This window comes from Dipteris shenzhenensis, chromosome 5, assembly GCF_047967505.1.
Source record: "Dipteris shenzhenensis isolate YYH24624 ecotype China chromosome 5, Dip_SZ_1.0, whole genome shotgun sequence".
Taxonomy (NCBI): Eukaryota; Viridiplantae; Streptophyta; class Polypodiopsida; order Gleicheniales; family Dipteridaceae; genus Dipteris; species Dipteris shenzhenensis.
The window spans coordinates 58,502,284-58,524,920 of NC_141600.1; the positions used below are offsets into that span (position 1 = coordinate 58,502,284).

At 41.3% G+C, this 22,637-nt stretch overlaps 1 protein-coding gene across 3 annotated transcripts in view; it reads right to left on the bottom strand.

Annotated features, from left to right (window-relative positions):
- Positions 1-4,349: 4,349 nt before the first annotated feature.
- Positions 4,350-22,637, bottom strand: part of LOC147902243 (tRNA/rRNA methyltransferase (SpoU) family protein) — a 310,036-nt gene continuing 291,748 nt past the window's right edge. For 2 of the 3 annotated variants that reach the window (XR_015541009.1, XR_015541008.1), the window contains exons 32-37: positions 8,860-9,011; positions 8,656-8,726; positions 5,808-5,964; positions 5,484-5,694; positions 5,093-5,242; positions 4,350-4,859 (exon numbers count right to left, since the gene is read on the bottom strand). Coding sequence is in view for 1 of the 3 variants with exons in the window: in XM_087374814.1 (XP_087230940.1) it covers positions 5,518-5,694; positions 5,808-5,964; positions 8,656-8,726; positions 8,860-9,011 (557 nt within the window). In the remaining 2 variants the exon portion in view is untranslated. Of the gene's footprint in view, positions 4,860-5,092; positions 5,243-5,279; positions 5,310-5,483; positions 5,695-5,807; positions 5,965-8,655; positions 8,727-8,859; positions 9,012-22,637 lie in introns of those variants that run through there. The other variant, XM_087374814.1, reaches the window with a different exon arrangement.

Here is a 22,637-nt window from a genome sequence, read left to right on the forward strand (position 1 = left end):
TGCCTCTATCTGACACAATTTTAATGGGACATCCAAATCTAGTGATCACATTCCTCTTCCTTGTGTTTTGCTTCCCTTTCCCCCACCCTCCCCATATTCTCCCCCCAAAAGAACCTACATTTAAAACCACACACCATTCCCTTCTCGGTCATTGCAAATCCGTCGATGGATTTCCATTGTCCATTCCCTCACTTCCCCTTCGCGGTGTTTGCCTCGCTTTTCATCACTCCCTATGCCCCCTCCCTCCATTTTTTTTTCTCCCTCAACCATTGGGCACTGCTATCATGTGCTTTGCTAGTGTCGCCACCCGTTGCACCCGTTGATGTCTCCACCCACCTATTGTTGCATCATCTGGTAGGCTCGACGCTTGCAGCTACGCTTTACTCCATGTTAACCGGTGTACAGCTAACAGTTCATGCAAGCACCGGATGTTTAGAAAGATTAAGGTAGAGAAGTAGGAGAAACTGTGAGGTAGGCAATATGATATCCGCCTTGGAGCCATATGGGCTCGAATGCTTGTAAAAAGAGAGTGAGAGAGGTGAAAGAGAGAACAGGGTTGGCCCTCCCTTCAATGTGTACATGCAACTTTTGGGAATACAAGCTATCTCACTCTATCTTCTTGTGTGTTGAGACTTCTTGCTTTTCCATAGTGTGTTGCCTTGTGATTGTCATTACCCTCCCCTCTCCCTCTCTCCTATCATGACTTTGTTAAAATACAAGTAACCTCACATAGTTTAAGAAAATGACAACCTTACATAGCTTCGAAGCAAAAGGTAACGGCCATTCAAATCAAGCCCATAATATGTGTATGACTCCTAAGGTAATGATGTAACATGGATTTGGACTCTCAATCAAGTTGACTAGTACAAACAAATATGTCAATGACTTATCCTAGAGTGATTCTTGGCTAATGCTTGAGCCAATTAATTATCACAGCATATTGTTGTTGGCTTTGATGAGTCAAAATAATCTGTTTCTGACAATAGTCTTTTGAGCCATATACCCTCACATGCACCTGTTGTGAGTACCCTATATTCTGCTTCTATTGAAGACAAAGAAATAGTTGGCTACTTGTTTGACAACCATGATATATCAGGCTTAACTTCTTTGGCTTAAATCTTGTCAACTTTCACTTGAAGTGTTTGATTTAGGACTGGAGATAGGGTGAAAATGAGAGAAAGTACACAAGAATCAAAATGAGTGGAAATGAGAAAAAGTAGCTTTGTGTTGTTTTGAGATCCTTCTAATCAATGTAGATGACTGGAGATGGGATGAAAATGAGAGAAAGTACACAAGAATCAAAATGAATGGAAATGAGAAAAAGTAGCTTTGTGCTATTTTAAGATCCGCTTCTAATCAATGTAGATGGATTCCCTTAGAAGCATCACAAGATTATAAAGAGATCACTAGAGTTTCACCCTTGCATAACCTACAAAACAGTAATCCTTTTTGCCTCTCTTTCTTTTTAACACAAAGTTCATCTTGTGATAGTATTTGGTTTCATAGCTTAGTAATGAATGTATGCTGAAGAGGATTGAAAAGACACCTCATTCTATGAAGAGAAGTAAATGGAATTGATTTTCTCAAGGTGACATGCCGCACAACTCAATCTGACAAGAAATTGACCAAGAAGAAGTATAATCTAAGGGATGAAGAGAGGAGGATGTAACTCATTTTCTCAAGGTCACGTTGCACAACTTTAATATGACAAGACATTGAGCATGCAAAAGTATAACTTGAGGAACCATCCTTTAATATAAATTGAGGGAGAATAACATAGAGCAGCAATCCAATGAAGAGCTAGAAAGGAAAATGCAAATGTTGATGGCCTCCAACTTGAGAGAAAGGAGGATACAACTATAGGTGCAGGAGAAGAAATATATGTGCATAATAGTAAGCTGAAATTGTGGATTGAAGGGTGAGAAAGATCTTTCATAGAGATCTCCTCTCCAAAAAGCCTCAACTTCAAAAAGAAAAAGGAAAACTGATTATTTAAAAAAAAAACAAGAGTACAAGTACTGATGAGCACCGCCCTTATTGGCTATTTTAAAAGTAGAATGAAATTATGGTTTTCACCGAAATAGAAACAATATGGCATAGAGAGAGAACAGGGCTAAGCACGAGTGAGTTGACACGTGGCAATAGGTGGCAACGTGTGACAAAAGTATCGGAGGGTCACTTTAGAAAAAAAGCGTACGGAGAGCACTACCTATAGAGCAGCGCTAATTAAAGGCCATAACTTTGGGGGAAAACACTTAAAAACTAGATTTTACTTCTCTATCAAAAGCAACCATAAGGCTGGCATATAGTGCTGTTAATTGACTTACACATCCTTCTGTTAACTTTTCTGTATTAATACTGACTTAAGGAGGCAATCACTTTCCAAATTCTCTTATGTTGTCAACAATTTAGATATCTCTATTAAGGTCATAAGTCACCTAGACTCCCATCAAATCATAAATCACATAAACCATAAGATGTTTCCTCCCCTAAATGCAAATTATTGACCTTAATTAGATTGCCACATGATGTGTATCTCAATCCTTTGATATCTTTTCATCAATTCTTGAGAGTTAGCATGATCCCATGGAGTTTGTATCATATGTAAATATATCAATATGTTATCTTCTTTTAGCAAGCTATGCATATGTCCTCATATAGAGACCTTCCAACTCTTCATGTTTTTTGGCCCCTCTTTAGAAATGACCTTACAAGGAGATCATTGTCATCTTACTAGATCTATATGAGCTTGGTGTATGGTATCCCTCGCAATGGGCATTAGTAAACCTGAATTATCTAGGAGATTTTGCAAATCATTAATTAGTCACTCCATCACAAGCTTCTAGGCACCGGTCATTCAAAGAGTTTGATGCTAGGGCTCCTTAGCGCGGACTTGTTTAACGATATTCCACTTGACCACTGATTATGGGACTACCTATACATGATCCCTAGGCAAGAGAAAATGGATGTTATGAGGCTCGAGGAGGTTAAGAGTACATACTTATCACATGATATTCCACTTAAGCACCAATTGTGGGACTAACCATGCATATAGAATACCAAATATCAATGTGTTGAGCCTCAAGGTTCAAAGCACATACTTGTTGAAGGACATAACTATGCACATAGAATGCCAAATATCACCGGCATCTTGCCAATTTTACCTGGCAAGTATGTTTTGTTTTATCTGATAAAGCCGTCAATGTGAGACTTGCATAAAACCATAAGCAAGCTGAATGATTTGCTATAACAGATTTCCATGGAGAATGAAAGGAATACCAGCCATTCCTGTGAACAAATTAACTGTCCTCAAACACAAAAACCATATATCCTTGCAAAGCTTTAAACTTATACAAAGAATGCATAGAAAATCCAGGTAATGGGCGTACGTGAGAAATATTGGCATCAGCAAAACAAACTAAGCAAACATTCCCACCACCCAAGTTGCATACTTGAATGATCGAAGTTGCCAAACAATTTTATGAAGGATACATTAGTGACAATGGCAGTTGTGGGAATACCAATGTCCACTAATTTCATATCCACCCTCAGCACTTTTGCAATACTTCCAAGAGATAAATTGCTAGCCCTTGAAAAATGCTGTCAAAGATTCAAAACTCGTCAAGTTTCCTTATGAAGGCATCCATAGACAAAGAAGAAACAAAGAAACCGACAAGTAAACAAAACCGCTCTAAAGGCTGACAATCATTGGCAGAAAACTCATAGGAATTCCTCATAGAGAACATTGCTTGTAGACATTATGTGGAAGGCAAGGAGAAGTGATATAGCTTATCTTTTTGTGCGTTGGATGCGACTACCAGTTGCCAAAGCAGTATGTGTCTTGAACTTCCCAAATTTAATTTAGCTGCAAAAGTGTTGACAGAGCTTTTTTAGTTTCTGAACCCAGTAAGTTGGAGCTGCCACCCACTTACAGGATTCTTGATGAGTCTCATGTGGCATGCATTAGAATGTGCAAAGCTATTTATAGATGGGAGGGACACATCCTTTGTATTTTGATGAAGCAGATAGTATAATGGTTTAAGTGCATTCAAAAAAATAATGGGGTTGATACTATGTAGCTTTAGAAGGCGTTATGAAAGAAAGGAAACTGTCACAGAGGAATGTCTAAAGAATGAAATTCACAGAGGCCTGTACTTATATATATGATAAAAAGTCATAGAGAGATTATCCAAAAGGAGGTCAAATATTAATTTTCTGTAAAAACCAAGACGACATGTCCTATAACTTATTTGGAAAGAAGAAGAATAGTCATGAACCTCAAAGGAGGAGAAACCTTGTATATCCATTAGACAGCTCAAAAACCATACAAGAGGAACATGATCCTGTTAGCTCTTGAATGCATAAGATTCATGTTTACTAAAAGATCCTTTCTCCTTTGAATCGTTGTAACAATGTATTTCTTTCTAGCTCACAGCAAAGAACCAGATGCACGGATATGTCATGCATCACGCAATATCCATGCTAATCGATTGCATCGATTGAGATACGTACAAGAGAAAACCAGAGAAATTCTATTATAAGCTAGCCTCAGCCATAGTGAGAGAAGTCCAAAAAGGAACGCAGCAAATAATACCCGTAAAGTATGGCAGAGCTGGAAGACACTAGTGTGCAGGAAAAGAATAAATGTTATTGAAGCTGCCCATTTGTGCAGCAAGATATATGCAGAAGCATTTCAATGCGGACCCTGCACTTGCATTTTTCGGATATCATATCTTCCAAGGAAGGAGGTGAAAGTATGTCCATACCCAATTCATTATGCATACTGGGGTCCAGAAGCCTGAAACGCGTGAACAGTAAAGTTTTGGTCTACAGGAATATATACCAGAATCATCTTTGTTCTGTAGTCATAAACACAAAAGTTAGTGTTCTACAATATTCTGCCTACCCTTTATTGAATATTCTGGCCCGACTTACACTGTCAAAGTCTTTAAAGTTGTCTTTAATGATATTCCTAAGCTGCTCAGTTGCATTCAAGATGTATGCTTTAAGGTTTTTCTATTACATGTTTACTCAATGTGAAAGGACATCCCAAGATAAATAACTCTTGACTTAATTTTTGAGTTTTCAGCACCTGTGTGAGAGCTTGTTGAAGTGTCATTGTATTTTTCCAATTCGATGGGATCTCACTGCAGGCATCCAAACTTTGAATAAAAGAAATGGGAATGGCTTCCTTTTCTCCAAAAGTTTGCACGTTCCAATCGAAAATTTCAGCTTGGTGTCTCTGCATGAAAATTGTTACATCAGTATCTTTCTGATGAGTTCCAATCGAAAATTTCAGCTTGGTGTCTCTGCATGAAAATTGTTACATCAGTATCTTTCTGATGAGTTGTTAACTCAAGACAGTTTTTCATCTCTGTTTGTAGTTCTTCACTGAGGAATGTCTAAAACATTATTTTTAGAACATAAATTTTCATCAGCCCAAATTGCAATCAGGATCGAGTCAAATTCAGGTTCAGACTCACTGTTTTCTGTTATCTGAACCGCAATATAGATAGACTACCCTGACAATTTCTTGTCCAATTGCTGCCTCGTATACTCCCAAACAGCAATGGCTCCACTCACATGGACGTTCAGGGATCGGATGACCCCTAACTGTGGTATCTCAACACAGGCATCCAAAACTTGGATAACATCAATAGGAATGCCTTCCTTTTCTCTCCCAAGAACCAAAACCTGCTTCCCACAGAAAACGTCAGTTCTAGGTCTAAAAGAAGAAATTCTTAATTGAAGACGATCTGGCTATTGTGACCTTCGAAATCTGTAAACATGTTTTTTGAAATTCTCACAGTTTTCTTTGGAAAGGTGTAGTTCTCGAGTGAGATGCTATTGGTGGTTTGCTCTAACCCAACCAATGCATAACCCTCCTTCCTTTTGCTGGCAAGATACTCTGTAAGGCTTGCTTCAGGAACTTCTTTTATGGGAACCCACATTTCTGCAGTAACACTGATGAAAGCAGAAAAAATAAAAACAATAAATAAAAATGCCAGGGATTTAATAAAATGAAAGGACCACCAAAACAGGACAAGTGAACCAGTAGAAAATGGAAAACCTGCAGAATCAACCTTAAAAACCATAAAATCTCTGAATCATGAATGCAGGAAATGGTAAGCAATATAGAGTCTACGCCTCTTCACTGGAATGAAATATAGAGTCTACGCCAAAAACTATAATTTGGACATAAACACATTTACTAGAAAGGCCCAACAAAAGGGACGAAGGAACCTGCTAGATGCATATGGGAAAATCATAGAAATTCCAGTAGAAATCCCTCTACAAATAGTTTTTTCCAGCTATGAAAAACCTCCATGCGATCTCAAACCTTTGCTTCAAAAAAGAGATCGTAGGACAATTATATAACCTCAAAATGATATGCATTAGCAGCAGCTATCTTAGTTGATACCCAATGCATAAGCATCAAAGGCGAGCCTAAACTCAATGGTTGAAAGCTTATTGCTGTTATAAGAAAACTGTGTAGGTGGAAAATATGGTCCCATTTGAACTCTCTCTTGAACGCATATGCCCTATATATATTTGCTTTGTCTGTCATCAGCCTTAGGGTGGCCTGCAAAACTCATACTGAGCTTTGCTTCCAACTCTGAAACCACTGGTTGCCAAAATTGTAAAACGAACCTATCATGCATATAACTGACAATATCCATTGGTAACCTTACAAGTTGTTCTTCTATCCTTTCAGTTTTTATTGCACTTATAGTTCGTTCCCCAAATCCATTATTTGGCTTACTACTCTATCATGATGAAGTACCTCCCACCTTGGAGTTGATCCATCAGACCATCTATTCATGGAAGTGGATACTTCATAAAAGCTCTAAAGGTCTGCTTATTGAACCCCTCATAATATACACATAAATGGATTCTCTCACCTTTTCCATTGCCAGAAGAACAGATGCATCCATGGTGACCTGATTGATTAAGAATCATTTTGAGATAATTCCTGAAGCTCCTGTGCAGCCACGATTTCCTCTCCTCGGCTAAACCTTGAGGCATGTTGGAAGACAGCTGAGTGTGACATATTCATATTAAATCCTTTCTATTTTTTGTTCTTCAGAAGTTGCCTCATCAGAATTACAATCGTACAGTTCTGTTGCCTGCACTAACTAATAATTTTCATGTCCAATAAAGGGTCCATTCTTTAATTGCTGCATTCATTTCCTGGCATTTAAAATAAGAGATAATGAAATTTCCCAAAAAGCTCTTTTGTGTGGGACATCAAGCCTTCTTTTTTAATTGGTTTGTCTTCATGTTGGAGAACCACTCGCCATGATCAGTCATGTGGGTGATACTACCCGCCATGATCAATCATGCGGGTGATGCTACTGAGTCTATCATCCGAACTGTCTGAGCTTGATCATTGTCATTTCCCCCCTCCCCAAATAAAAAGTTCGCAGAAAGTTCCATACAATGACCAACTATCCGCACAACGGCGCTAACAAAAGGAGAAGACCAGCCCTTTTTTTATTTCTTCTTAGGGCATTGATAAGGTAACCTACAAGAGGTGCAAAAGCCAATGCAGGGGACTATTGAAGGAGTGGATCTCTTGATCAATGAAAATGTATAAGTGCCTCTAGGCTAGGCCTTGTAGACACACATGTGATGCTTGGAGGTTTTCTTGGAAACTTTCCTAATCCTGCTCCTACATTGAGCACAAGGTGTAAACAATAAATAGCTAGACATTCGTTCGGTGGCTGCAAGGCAGGGCTGCTGTCCACCCATCACTAGGCTGCAGTGCACAACCTACAAAGGCCAGGCTGTACTTGCCACAGCCTCTCAAACGTCATCCTTGGACAGACAAAGGGGCGCTATTGGTGGATTCGTGTGGCTGGCATGATCTCTTGAAGCACCATCGAGCTTCCACTCACGATGTATGCTCAGAAACTTCTTTCTGCCTCAATTGGGCTGCTATGTGCACCTACTATCCATAGCCCAGCTCACAAGTTAGGACCTTACAAGGGAGCATATACGGAGAGAGATCCCTTGATCCAGAGAAGAGCCCCCCTCCGATAACTACACTGAATTCAGTACCAGTTACCATGTCCGTGTCAATCGATTCGTGCTTGGGAGATCATAGCCAACAATCTTACTGCATGGAAGAAATGGCAAATCTAGATGTACACGGCTATAGATAGAACTCAGACCTTTGCCTCTCGCTTAACAGGACATCATTCACAACCTTATGGCCACCTGGCACAGGACTTAGTGGCTCTCCCGCCACTGGCCAGGAGGGCATCATTTATGAGGTAGTGGGACTGCGGTTTGTTTTTCATACGCACTGCCACAGGGCCTTCGTGGCATTTCCAGTCTCTAGATTGGTTGTCATAGACTTATTTCCTTTTCGCCTGATTTTTGTATAAGATTTTGATTTTTTAAATTAAAAAATTCATGGGCCGCCAGGCTTTCCATTAGGAATGCCATATAAACCCTTGGGTCCCTCTTGTACAGCATTGGCATGTACCATGCTAAGCTATCAGAAAATACTAGTAGAGCTGATAAGTGCCTCTGCAAGCCCCTTGCAATATCTAAGATCAACACCACATCCTTAGCATAAAGTAGAAAGGGAATGGCCTCTTTGCCTATATTTAATGGAAGGCCTAATAAAATCTTTTTGAAAGTTTTCACCTTATCAACTGAAACTGTCTGTCTTTAGTAATACTCGCATCTGCTACAACCAAGCTGGCAGCTTTGAAAACCTGCATAATCAGATCAACCAGATTCAATGAACTAAATACAATAATCAACACAGTGTGAAAACAAGTTTCAGGGCTGAAACCTTTGATTGTACTCAGTAGATAGACCAGCATTGCCTGTGTATAAACAGCTCACCTCACAAGTGCGTACTAAACCTGCAAGATTTGGTATGCGACCAAGCAAAGAAGCAACCACTATCAGATCCTGACGGTTGCCACGCATCCTGAGTAGATCCTCCACCCTGGAATGTATAGTTGTGTGAAGGAGATCCTCTTCACTTTCAATAACTGCATTATAAAACAACCAACTCTATGCTCAAACATGAGAAAAGTGACTACTCAAAGTTTTGTGCAGGGCAAACACACAAAAGACTAGGAGAAAAGAAAGAAAGATATATTGACGTCCATGGGAGACCTCGCAGGCCTATAGGACAAAGTGCACAGAAAAGCGAACTCATACAAGCCTCAGTGGGCTGGAGCAAAGGGTATGCTAGAACCCTTGCTGAAAAAGTGGAAGAGACACTTTCTACCAATTTTCACATCGCTTCTATGTTCTTTGAGGTAAGTCTGCGCTACTAGATGAAAAAGGGTTAATAAAATAATAAAAACGTGCCCGTGTCTAGCTTCAAATAGGAATTTATAGTGGGGAACCCAAAAAAAAAAAACAATTTAGTGTTGTGGTGAGTTTCCAAGTCAGTATCGGGAGAAGAGATTAACAGATTTTGTAGCATGAATCTGATTTCTTATGTGTCCTTTCCACAAGCTTAATATTATTAATTATGAGAGCCTTGTGTACTCGTTTCTTGATTCAAGACCCCTTAGCCACTTTGTAATAAAATGCAAAATGGCTCCCTTCATAGGAAAGTATGGGAAAAGGCCATTTCATGTTTACATTAGGGAGAAATGAGGGTGGAAGTGGCATATTGTTCTTACAAAATCAATCCTATCATTTAAATGAGGGTGTGACTCTAGGGCATCCCTTGATATAGAAAGAGTGACAAAAGAATATTTATTATAAAACTAGATTGGTAATGCTCATGTTTCCTTTCCACAAGCTCAATATTATCAATTATGAGTTTTATGCACTAACTCAAGGACTTTTACCCAATTTGTACATCCAAATCGATGAAAAATGGATCCTTGGGTATAAAAAGGGAAAAAAATATAATTTATGGTTAGATTAGTCATGTGGCCTTCCCACAAGATCGGTCCCACTAATTATGATATCCTTTCACACAAGTTCACGGTCCTTACCTATGCCCAAATGTGTGAAAAATGGCTCCTCTTGTATAGAAGCTTTCATTTCCTTCTCTTCTTCCCCTCTCCTTGCCCTCCCCTTCCATTTCTCTTCCATCCATTCGCTTTTTCCCCTATCTTCCTGCAACTGTGGCCATCTTTTTGAATTTATTTCTTTCAAACAAAACAATAAACAAATCCATTCACGGCCTTGGATTGTAGTCACTCTTTTATAAACTTGCATGAATAAGATTAGGGTAGGTCAATCAACAACACCAAACTATAAGCAAAAAATGTTGCCCCCTTCTAGCTACTGAGAGTTAGGCTTAGGAAGCTGGACATTTAATTTAATAGAGAGCCTAATAAAGTGTTGAGATGATTCCTAGTATGGGTATGGCAGCTCTTATTAATTCGAGCAACCGACCATTAATGGAGTTTTCGTGTGGTGAGCTGAGGGCCCGGGAGCTCGAGGAAAGTCCCACATGTCTAGGTCCATTAGGGTCATGGTATCTTCTCCACTCTCTGATTGTTTATTGGAATAGGTAGTCCACACTTGTCACGAGGGCGTGAATTTTTTATTGGGAATTTTTTCTTCAGGAAATTTTTATTGAGAAATTTATTGGTATGTGGGCAATGCTTTGAAATCCTAGTGGGGATTTTAGTGGGCAAGGTCTTGGAAAAATATAAGTGCCAAAGGCCCCCTCTTGGCATTAATTGTGTTAGGCTTGGACACTTAGGTGCGAAGGGCCCCTTGGTATTAACTGTTTGGACTTTGGAGTGGTCCAAAGAGGGGGCAGGGGCGAATCAAAACGTGGATTGCCATGTGGAACCTTCCAATTCCAAAGTCCTTACGTGCATACAAATGGAAAAGGTGTTAGAATTATTATTATAATTCAGCAGTGACCAATGTAATGTAATAAGTAGATTAGGGGCACTTTTCCCTCATTTAGAGGTTTTTCCCCCTAACCACAGTTAGTTCACTAGCTATGGTTAGTGAAGGATAAGGTTTTGTCACTTAGACAAAACCCATCCCACTTCTTGTAACAGTCACTTCTTCTATTGCAAACACTACGTTCAGCTCTCTTGCTTCCTGCTCTCTCACTCTCTTGATTTCCAACATTTGGTATCAGAGCAGCAAGACCCTGCTCCCAGTTCCCCGCTCCTTGCCTGCAAGACCTTCCTGCTCCAAGCTCCCTGCTTGCAGCTTCCGTCCGTACAATCTATATGGACTGATTCTGTACAGCAGCCCATGCTTCAGCTCTCGAGGTGCCGTACAACGCTACCAGGTCCGTACAGCCATACAAGCTCACGGAGCTCCTACTGTCCGTACAGCTGCGTCTGCTTCCATACATTCCGTACGGTGTTCGTACCATCGACTAGCCCGCCAGCATTCCGTACATCTGTGCCAGCCCGTACAATCGTGGAGCAGAGAACAATTTCTGGAAATAATTTTGGCATTCATCTTGGAGATCAGAGAAAGAGTGCGTCCAAGAGCCATCTAGCTTCCTTACCCTTAGACATGAGTTTTTCTTTCGAGTAGCATGCACGCCCTGGAAAAAGGCTTTTGATGAGCAACCCTGATCTATGAGGGGCTTCATTCTTGCTCTAATTTGCCATTTGTGCAATTTCCTCTGATCATTAACAGTCAATTTAATCTGAGCATGTGAAAGGGAATCATTTTCTGAATCAGAGACAGGCCTTAACTGAGAAAATTCAGTCAATTGTTGTGCTGTTATGCTATGTACACACACACACACTCTTTTTTTTTTTGGTAATATCCAGTGCATATATTTATATGATCATAAATTTACATGATGAGAGGTCTCCGAAATGGAGAGTATCCCAAAGATCAGAAACATAAAAAGAAAAGCTCTATGCAAGAAGCATCCATATCACCCTCATGGCAGGCAACATATAAGGATTGCCGCAATGAGGCTCGGAAAGATTCATATGACTTGTGAATCTTCCGACCCAAGTATGCCAAATTATGCTCACTCCAGATTGTCCAAAGAGTCCAATATCACACCCAAGAGAGAAATAGTGACTATTGAGACAAAGACTTCATAAATCTGCCAAAGAGCCAGAAATGTTTCCCAAATCTGTGACTCGGGAAACGGATCCGAAGATAATATGAAATTCTCCTGAGGAGGATCTTAGTACACGGGCAGTGCCAAAGCAAATGAATAACAGTCTTTGAAGGAGCTTGACATCTTAAACATGTGGATGGTGCAATGCGACGTTTAGCAAGTGTGACCCCCACTGACAATGTACCTGTCATACATCTCTAAAGAAAAAGTCTTTGTTTAATTGGCATTTTACACTTCCATAACATCCTGAGATTCTTCCACCACCATGAGAGGGGCTTCCTTATATGCCACAGAGAATTAGCATATTGCTGAATCCATGGAGCAGGCTGAAGAAGCCTATAGGCTTTGATGGAGGTTAAGGCAGGAAGAGGAACAGGATGAGTGCATGTAGCAGAGGGTCGCAATTGCCAATCCGTAAGCCTGTCTGTGTCAGCCACACGAGGAACAGGTAGAAAAGGATGTAATAAATCAGCAATTTTCTTCCATATAGACCTATGATGCATTCCCAATGCATAGGAAGCAGTGGCCTGAGGAAAAGATAAGAGATATCCCTGATCATCTACCACATCATGTATGTATCTAATTTCCAATTTCATGAGATTGTATGCCCGAACAGATTCCTGTAGAGCGAGCGCAATGTCAAAGATGGCACTCCAATGAATACTTTCTTTCCTCATTGAGTTTGTTTCCAAGTAATTATCGGGAGCCCATTTGACCTTAGAAAGTACTTGTTTCCAGTCAAGTATCAAAGCAATAGAGAAAGGACAGCCAGGTATCTTCCCTACAAATCTGCCAATGACAACCTCCCAATGATCAGTAGTCCAATGACCATAAGCACAAGTCCTCATGTTGATAGACATGGATGCTAGCATACAAGTCCACGGCTGTTGTTGGCGGAAAAAAGTATGCAGCATAGTCGCCTTCCTTGCAAGCACATGATAGCTTATATTGAGGACATTAAGTCCACCATGCATTCTAGGAGAGCACACCATTTCCATCTTCATCAGTCTCAATGCTTCCACAGCAGCTTTTGTCCTCCATAACCTCTCCATAGCTTGAGACATAAAGGCTGAAATATCCCTGGAGGACCAATGCAGCAAAGGCAAATAGAACTGGACATAGGACATTACAATGGACTGCACTATTCTGAGCCTGACATGAAGAGGCCAAGTAGAAATCTTCCAGTATTCCAGTTTATGTTGAAGTCTTTGGAAGATCCATTTTAGCTACTGCAGCCTGCTTCCTGGTGATATGCCATCCTATGGGATATCCCAAATGTCTGACTACATCTTTGGAATGCACCACCTGACCTGGCCAAAGAATAGAATGCCAATCACATTGTTTCAGGGGAAGTAATTTAGATTTGTCAAAATTGACATGTAATCCCGTTGCCAAACCATACAATGAAAGAGTGGTCATAAGCATGTGAACTTCCCGGGGAGAATTCTGTGGCATAAAGAAGGAATCATCAGCATATGCTTGTGCCCAAAAAGATGCAGCCCCAGGGATTTTAAGACCAATCATTTGTCCTGTGTTTGTAAGATGATCAAGATACATCAAAAGGGGATGGGTCGCAATGGCATAGAAGAGAGCACTAACACACACACACTTTTTTTTTGGGTGAAATCTTTATATTTCTGTGTGGGAAACCTCAAAAGAGGTGAAAACCCACCAATAAGTACAAGAAAAAAGTTTTACGAGTAAAACCTCAGAGCAAAAGTCATGAGGTAACCAAGTAAAATATTACATATCAAGCTGGAGGAGAATCAAACACAACATCCTCCAGCTTCAAAGTGTTGCTCTGTAAAAACTGATGCAGTGATGAAACCACACCATCAATAAAAACAAGCTGTTTTTTGTTATGATTCTTCTTGATATAGGCCGGTACCCGAAATTTTTGAATCAAAGGGTCAAAAACCTGTTGTAACATGGGATGGAAAGATTCCAATAAAAAAGGTACTTCTGCATCCCTAACAGAAGAAAACTCTGGCACAGGCATCAAAGGCATAGGAGCTAGCTCAACATCCGTGTCTTCCGATGAAGAAGCTACATCTGATGAAATAGGGTTCTGCATTGGAGCTTCATTCGGAGGATCAATCTGAATATGAGCAGGGGCAGTATCCTGAGAAATAGCATGCATAGCATCCTGTAAGTTGCCCTCTGCAAGGGTTAAATCCATATCTTGAATAAAAGGAGACTGATGGTGCTCAACAAGAGTGCAATCCTGAGCTTCTTCAGCAAGAGGAAGATTTGCCTGTGATTTATCAACCTTCCTCGAGTAGTGCTTCGGAGCAGTAGAGGGCTTCACCAAAGAGGTCATAGCAGAAACCGGAGGAGAAGGAAGAGTAACCTTGACAGCAAGAAGGAACAGGTGGTGTGGGCCTAGATATGGAAGGGCAAGCACGTGCAAAATGGCCCACTTGTCGGCACCGATAACATGCAGTGGGGAAAGATGCAAAATGAAGCCTGATGCGCATCGGATGAGCAAAGCCCAAATCAAGATCCAGAGTAGATGGCACGGGCTGTGTCATATCCCACAAAATGCAAAGACGAACATCACGGGAGGCTTGCAAGAAATCCTATCTCGGAATATGGAGAGGCCTTCCCAAAAAAGCTGCAAGAGTTGAAAGGTGTTGAAAAAGAGGCATAGGCAGCGCTTTGAGAGTAATCCAAACCGGACAGTGAGTCAGAAGTGTTGCAGAAGGATCGAAAAGTGGATCCTAGGGCATAACATAAGCAAAGAAACCCACTCCAGGAACACCAGCATCAATAACAAGGCGCTCTACCACCTCAGTCGAAGAGCACTGGGCATAGTAAAATCCTTTGCCTAGAAAGACAAAGGAAGAAATACAATCCAGATCCATTGCAACATCAGCCCAATGACGGAGCTGAGCTGATGATAAAACCCTGCCCATGAAGTAGAGGCAGATTCCAAATTGTTGAGCTTGTCGAAGACTAGAGACCAAAAGGGCAGAATCCAAGGAGCAAACAAGCGGGGAAGTCGATGAAGGAAATTCTGTGACAGAGGCAGAACACAATTGGCGAAGAAGATCCAGCTGGAGCGATAAAGAAGGGCCATCAGAACCATCCAGCTTTGCCGATTTGACGAGAGAAGAGGCAGGCAGACCACCATGCTTTCGGCGAAGAAATACCCGAGTAGAAGCAGGGGTAGAGGGAGGTGCCGAAGCAACGAAAATAAAAGAAGGAGAAGGCTGCGCAGGGGACTGTGCAAGCTGTACGGTCGTCCGTACAGGCTGTACGGTCGACCGTACAGCCTGTACGAAAGCACATACAACAGGGACGACTGACTATACGGGAGAATCTTCAACGAACGAAGAACGTACGGGAGGTGGTACAAGCGGCAGTACGGAAGGTAGGTTGAGCGCAAGTGGTACGGAAGACGGAGCAGTCAACCGTACGACCTGTACGGGCGACGGTACTGGAGGCAGGGTGAGCGTCGGAGGTACGAAAATCCGTATAGCTGACGACAGCTGTACGGAAGGCGGAGCAGGCACCAGGGTCATAGGAGGGGACTGCACGGACGTGAGCTGTACGGACGGGGTCAAGGAGGAAGACGAGGCGAGCTGTGCAGAGGAGGAGATCTCCATCACTCCACACACACACACTTTTTTTTAGTAATATCCAGTGCTGTATTTATATGCTCATAAATTTACAAGATGGGAACTCTCCAAAAAGGAGAGTATCCCAAAGATCAGAAACATAAAAAGAAAAGCTCTATGCAAGAAGCATCTATATCACCCTCATGGCAGGCATCATATAAGGATTGCCGCAATGAGGCTCGCAAAGATTCATATGACTTGTGAATCTACCGACCCAAATATGCCAAATTATGCTCACTCCAGATTGTCCAAAGAGCCCAATATCTCACCCAAGAAAGAAATAGTGAGTATTGAGACAAAGACCTCATAAATCTCCCAAATAGCCAAAAATGTTTCCCAAATTTGTAACTCAGGAAACGGAGCCGAAGATGATTTGAAATTCTCCCTAGGAGGTTCCTGGACACGGGCAGTGCCAAAGCAAATGAGGGACAGTCTCTGAAGGAGCCTGACATCTTAAACATGTGGATGGTGCAATGCGACGTTTGGCAAGTGTGACTCCCACTGACAATGTGCCTGTCATGCATCTTCAAAGAAAAAGTCGCTGTTTCAAAGGCATTCTACACTTCCATAATATCCGGAGATTCTTCCGCCACCATAAGAGGGGCTTCCTGATATGCCAGAGAGTATTAGCATATTGCTGAATCCATGGAGCAGGCTGAAGAAGCCTGTAGGCTTTGATGGAGGTCAGGGCAGGCAGAGGAACAGGATGAGAGCATGTAGCAGAGGGTTGCAATTGCCAATCCATAAGCCTGTCTGTGCCAGCCACAGGGGGAACAGGTAGAAAGGGATGTAACAAATCAGCAATTTTCTTCCATATCAACCTATGGTGCATTCCCAATGCATAGGAAGCAGTGGCCTGAGGAAAGGATAAGACATAGCCCTGATTATCTACCACATCATGTATATATCTAATTCCCAATTTCATGAGATTGTATGCCCGAACAGGTTCTTGTAAAGCAAGTGGAATGTCAAAAATGGCACTCCAATGAATACTTTCTTTCCTCATTGAGTTTGTCCCCGAGCAATTATCAAGAGCCCATTTCATCTTAGAAAGTACTTGTTTCCAGTCAAGTATCAGAGCATTAGAGAAAGGACAGCCAGGTATCTTCCCTACGAATCTCCCAATGACAACCTCCCAATGATCTGTAGTCCAATGACCATAAGCAGAAGTCCTCATGTTGACACACATGGATGCTATCATACAAGTCCATGGCTGTTGTTGGCGCGAAAAAGTTTGGAGCATAGTCGCCTTCCTTGCAAGTACATGATATCTTATATTGAGGATATTTAGTCCACCATGCATCCTAGGAGAGCACACCATTTCCATCTTCATCAGTCTTAATGCTTTCACAGCAGTTTTTCTCTTCCATAACATCTCCATAGCTTGAGACATAAAGGCTGAAATATCTCTGGAAGACCAATGCAGCAAAGGCAAAAAGAACTGGACATAGGACAGTACAATGGACTGTACTATTCTGAGCCTGACATGAAGTGGCCAAGTAGAAATTTTCCAGTATTGCAGTTTATGTTGAAGTCTTTAGAAGATCCATTTTAATTGCTGCTTCCTGGTGATGTGCCATCCTATAGGATATCCCAAATGTCTGACTACATCTTTGGAATGCACCACCTGACCTGGCCAAAGAATAGAATGCCAGTCACATTGTCTCAGGGGAAGCAATTTAGATTTGTCAAAATTGACATGCAATCCCGCTGCCAATCCATACAATGATAGAGCGGTCATAAGCATCTGAACTTCCCTGGGAGAATTCTGTGGCATAAAGAAGGAATCATCAGCATATGCTTGTGCCAAAAAAGATGCAGCCCCAGAAATTTTAAGACCAGTTATCTGTCCTGTATTTGTAAGATGATCAAGATACATTAGGAGGGGATGGGTCGCAATGGCATAGAAGAGAGCACTAAGAGGGCAGCCCTGTCTAACTGATCTACCCAATGTCCATGATCGAGATAGATGACCCCCAAGAATGCACTGAGAAGTAGAGCCAGAATAAAGCCAGTAAACTGCATTTGCTATCTTTGGACCAAAGCCCAACTTTGTCATGATTTGAGATATAAAATCCCATGAACAGTGTCAAATGCCTTAGCAATATCTACCTGCAATATGAGCACATCTTGATGCGAGTACTTAGCATATTCAATTGCAGTCAATGCATTGGAGATATTGTCATGGATTTGTCGTCTCGGCACAAATCCATACTGATGAGGATGAAGGCCCGCATTCGGTATCCCGTGAAGCCTATACACAATCATTTTGGCAATGAGTTTGTAAACTATAGGCATCAAAGTAATAGGCCTCCAATCTAACATATGGTCACATAGATGTTTTTTGGGCACAAGTTTGACTATGCCATGCTTCCAAGAGTCCAGCAACTGATTTTCTTGCCAGGCAACATTGATCATTTGCAAAAGGACATCTTTCAAGTCATCCCAGAAAGAAATATAAAATTCCACCGTAAGGCCATCCCAGCTAGGGGACTTCTATTTGCCGAGGTGGAACAAGGCATTATCAAGTTCTGTATCAGTAAAAGGTCTCTCCAAGGTAAGAGCATCATCCATTTCCACTATTTCAGAAACATATTGGAGCAATTCAGTCCTCGCATCAGTCATTTGATTTGATGGGGAACCAGGAGCAGAAAATAATTTCTGAAAAATAATTTTGGCATTCATCTTGGAGATCAGAGAAAGAGTGCGTCCAAGAGCCATCTAGCTTCCTTACCCTTAGACATGAGTTTTTCTTTCAAGTAGCATGCAGGCCCTGGAAAAAGGCTTTTGATGAGCAGCCCTTATCCATGAGGGGCTTCATTCTTGCTCTAATCTGCCATTTAAGCAATTTCCTCTAATCATTAGCAGTCAATTTAGTCCGAGCATGTGAAAGGGAATCATTTTCTAATTCATAGAGAGGCCTTAAATGTGAAAATTCAGTCAATTGCTGTGCTGTCCTTTTTGCCCATTTAACCTCATTCCTCCATTTAGTCATATGCCAGTTCCCATACTCCCTAATGACATTCTATATAGGAGAGACAAAACTGTCCCAAGCATAATCCATGTCCTCCTGGGCATGCAAAGGCAAGGGATGAATTGCAAGTCTGATCATTTGCTGGAAATAGCGATGTCTGAAATAAGCCTGATTGACATGCAATAATCTATTGGAAAGGGGTGGCAAATCATCCAGTGGCATACCAAGGTGCAGATTCATCCATAATGGGGCATGATCTGACAAGCCCAATGAGAAACCTATGAAGAGATGAGGGCTAAAATCTGCATATTGTTGTGGGTAAAACAAATACCATCTGTCAAGCCTTGCCTAGTATGTGGATAGTGCATTATGATGAAAAGTATATCCAGGCACTGACCCTTGGAGAAGCAGCCATAAATCTTCAGCCTGCACAGAAAGAAGCATGCTATCCCATTTCTGCCTTTCCAATGATAGCATATGAGATCTTGAAGTGGAGTTATCTCTTGGCAGAGGGGAGTTATTAAAATCTCCACAAATGAATGCATTAGATCTCCATGGATATTTGCTTAAAGAATCCCATAAAGAAGCCCTCAAGGCAGAAGTCTGGGAGGCATAGACTGATGCAAACTCAAGAATATCACCATTGATATTACATTGTATGACTATCCATCTGCCACTGCTGTCATTGAAGGCTAACTGAGGCTCCAGCTCATGTCTAACCATTATGCATACCCTTGAGTAGGTAGTGGTACCAGCATAGTATATGTCATAACTGCCAAAATAATCATGATGACCAACCTTAGAGTGTTGATTATGCTCTTGCAAACAAACAATATCTTTCTGCATTTTATATACATAATTCCATAAAAGCCTCCACTTTGAGAGATTGCAGAGGCTCTGTACATTGTATGTAAAGCATTTAAGCGTTTGATGCATGAAAGAGGTATATACAATAAAGTATAATTATAGAACAAGATGTCAGAGAGGCAAAGCCTCTGCCTGCATGGGCTGCATTCCCTCATGATCCATGAATGAAATAGCATTCTCCCCTTCTTCAGAATCACACATGGGGATGCCCTTCTTCAAAACCCCCACCCAATTTTGAAGGACAGGAGCTGAAGTGGAAGCCTAGCCTAGCGAGGGAGAGGAAGCATCCCATTGACGAGATTGAAAGGGGCGTTGCTTCAATACAACCACCTTCTTAAGCCGTTGAAAACCATCCCGATCAGTTCCCACAGATTCCTTCATCTTCTCTTTTTCTTTTTCTTTGCCTTTTCCAGCAAGTGATTGCGCCTGATTAATTGATTTGGCATTCTTTGCTCCATTTCTATTTGCTGTTATTAGCTTGCAAATTCTCATTCTTTTCCCGTGTCTGGGGTGGCAAAGCATTAGGAGGGGGTTGATGCAGAACCATTGGGCATTCAGAGGCTAGATGCCCAAACTTGTGGCAGGCAAAACAAGCTCCTGTAAACACACCCCATTTCAATTCAAAATACTTTTTTCCCAATTGCACTCCCTCAACTTCCACTGCAATAGAAGGAAGGGTAGGTGTATCAGTGTCCCAGAGAATGCAGAACCTGTTACGGTTTCCCATAGGGCATGGAGGACAAATGACCTGTCCCAAAGAAGCAGCCAGGCCAGGCAATTCTTCATGCATATAATCCGGGAAGTTAACAACCTCAACCCATACAGGACAATGATGTTGTATAAGACTTTGATAATCCTTGTTTGGGGACCAAGGCATAGCATGTACCATCTGCTTCCCATAAAAGACGGAAGAAAGAGATTCCGTGCGGCGTCTGCTCTCCAGCCTCGCCCAAGACTCCTTGAAGGTCCATACACACTTTTTTTTTTTTTTTGGTAAAACCAATAAAATTATATTATGAAACATTCATTTACATCAGGGCAGTGCTCAAGAAAAGAGCCAAAGCCCTATCCATCAGAAGCAGTAAAAGAAAAGATGAATACAAGAAACATCCAAATCTTCCTCATGTACGGCATCATATAAAGACTGCCGCAATGAGGCTCAGAAGAACTCATTCATTGCTCGGAAGAACTCATAAGGATGCTGAAGGGGAGAATTCAGATATGCTTGATTTCGCTGCAGCCAGAGGGTCCATAAGGCCCAGTATCTAATCCATTGGAAGAAAAGAGAATATTGTAACAAAGAAGCTGATAGTTTGCCATACATCCAGAAAAACCTATAGAATCTGTGTGCAGGAAATCTAAGAGATAAGAAATAGGAGATCTTGTCTAGAAGGTCTCTGGAATATGAACAAAAACCACAATAGATGTGGAATACTCTCAGGAATATGATGACATCTTGGACAAAGAGGTGAAGCAATCCTTCTTTGAGCCAATTTCACTCCCACTGGAAGAATACCAACAATGCATCTCCATAGAAAGAGTCTCTGCTTCAATGGCATTTTCAACTTCCATATCAATTGCAATTTTCCTTTCCACCAGGCTAATGACTTATTCAAATGCCATAGAGAATTAGCATGATGAGCAATCCAAGGAGGAGGTAATATCAATCGATAAGCCTGTATAGAAGTCAATAAATGCAAAGGCCGAGAGGATATTCTTGGACTTGAAGACTGAAGGTGCCAATCTTGAATCCTGTCTCTTACATTCAATGTTGGAATCGGGACCAAAGGGAGTAAGAGATCAACAATAGCTTTCCAAATAGGTCTGTGATGCATCCCAAGATTGTATTGTCGACATGCTGCTGGAAAAGAGAGAATATGTCCTTGCGTATCCACACACACTTTTTTTTGTGAAACCAAGAAAATTATATTATGTAACATTCATTTACATCAGGGCAGTGCTCAAGAAAAGAGCCAATGCCCTATCCATCAGAAGCAGTAAAAGAAAAGTTAAATACAAGAAACATCCAAATCGTCCTCATGTTAGGCATCATATAAAGACTGCCGCAATGAGGCTCGGATGAACTCGTAAGGGTGTTGAAGGGGAGAATTCAAATATGCATGATTTCGCTGCAGCCAGAGGGTCCGTAAGACCCAGTATCTGATCCATTGAAAGAAAAGAGAATACTGTGACAAAGAAACTGATAATTGGCCATACATCCAGAAAAACCTGTAGAACCTATGTGCAGGAAATCTAAGAGATAAGAAATAGGAGATCTTGTTTAGAAGGTCTCTGAAATATGAACAAAACCATAATAAATGCGGAACTCTCTCAGGAGTATGATGACATCTTGGACAAAGAGGTGAGGCAATCCTTCTTTGAGCCAATTTCACTCCCACTGGAAGAATACCAACTATGCATCTCCATAGAAAGAGTCTCTGCTTCAATGGCATTTTCAACTTCCATATCAATTGCAATTTTCCTTTCCACCAGGTTGATGACTTAGTCAGATGCCATAGAGAGTTAGCATGATGAGCAATCCAAGGAGGAGGTAATATCAATCAATAAGCCTGTATAGAAGTCAATAAATGCAAAGGCTGAGAGGATAAACCTGAACTTGAAGACTGAAGGTGCCAATCTTGAAGCCTGTCTCTTACATTCAATGTTGGAATCGGAACCAAAGGAAGTAAGAGATCAGCAATGGCTTTCCAAATATTTCTGTGATGCATCCCAAGATTGTATTGTCGACATGCGACCGGAAAAGAGCGAAAATGTCCTTGTGTATCTACCACATCATCAATGAACCGGATGCCCAACTTCATAAGATTGTAAGCTCTGATTGGTTGTTGTACAGCAAGGGAAGAGGAAAACATAGCACTCCAATGAATGCTTTCCATTCTGAGTGAGGAAGCTATAGAAGCAGGATGGGGAGACCATTTGATGTGAGAGAGAACTTGCTTCCAATCCTGAATCAAGGAAGTAGAAAATGGACAACCAGGGATTTCACCTTGAAATTTGCCAAGTACTACTTCCGATGGATCAACTAGCCAATGTCCATAAGCATTTGTGCGCATCTGACCACACAGAATTGCCGACATGATAGACCAAGGCTGCTCTTGTTGAAAAAAAG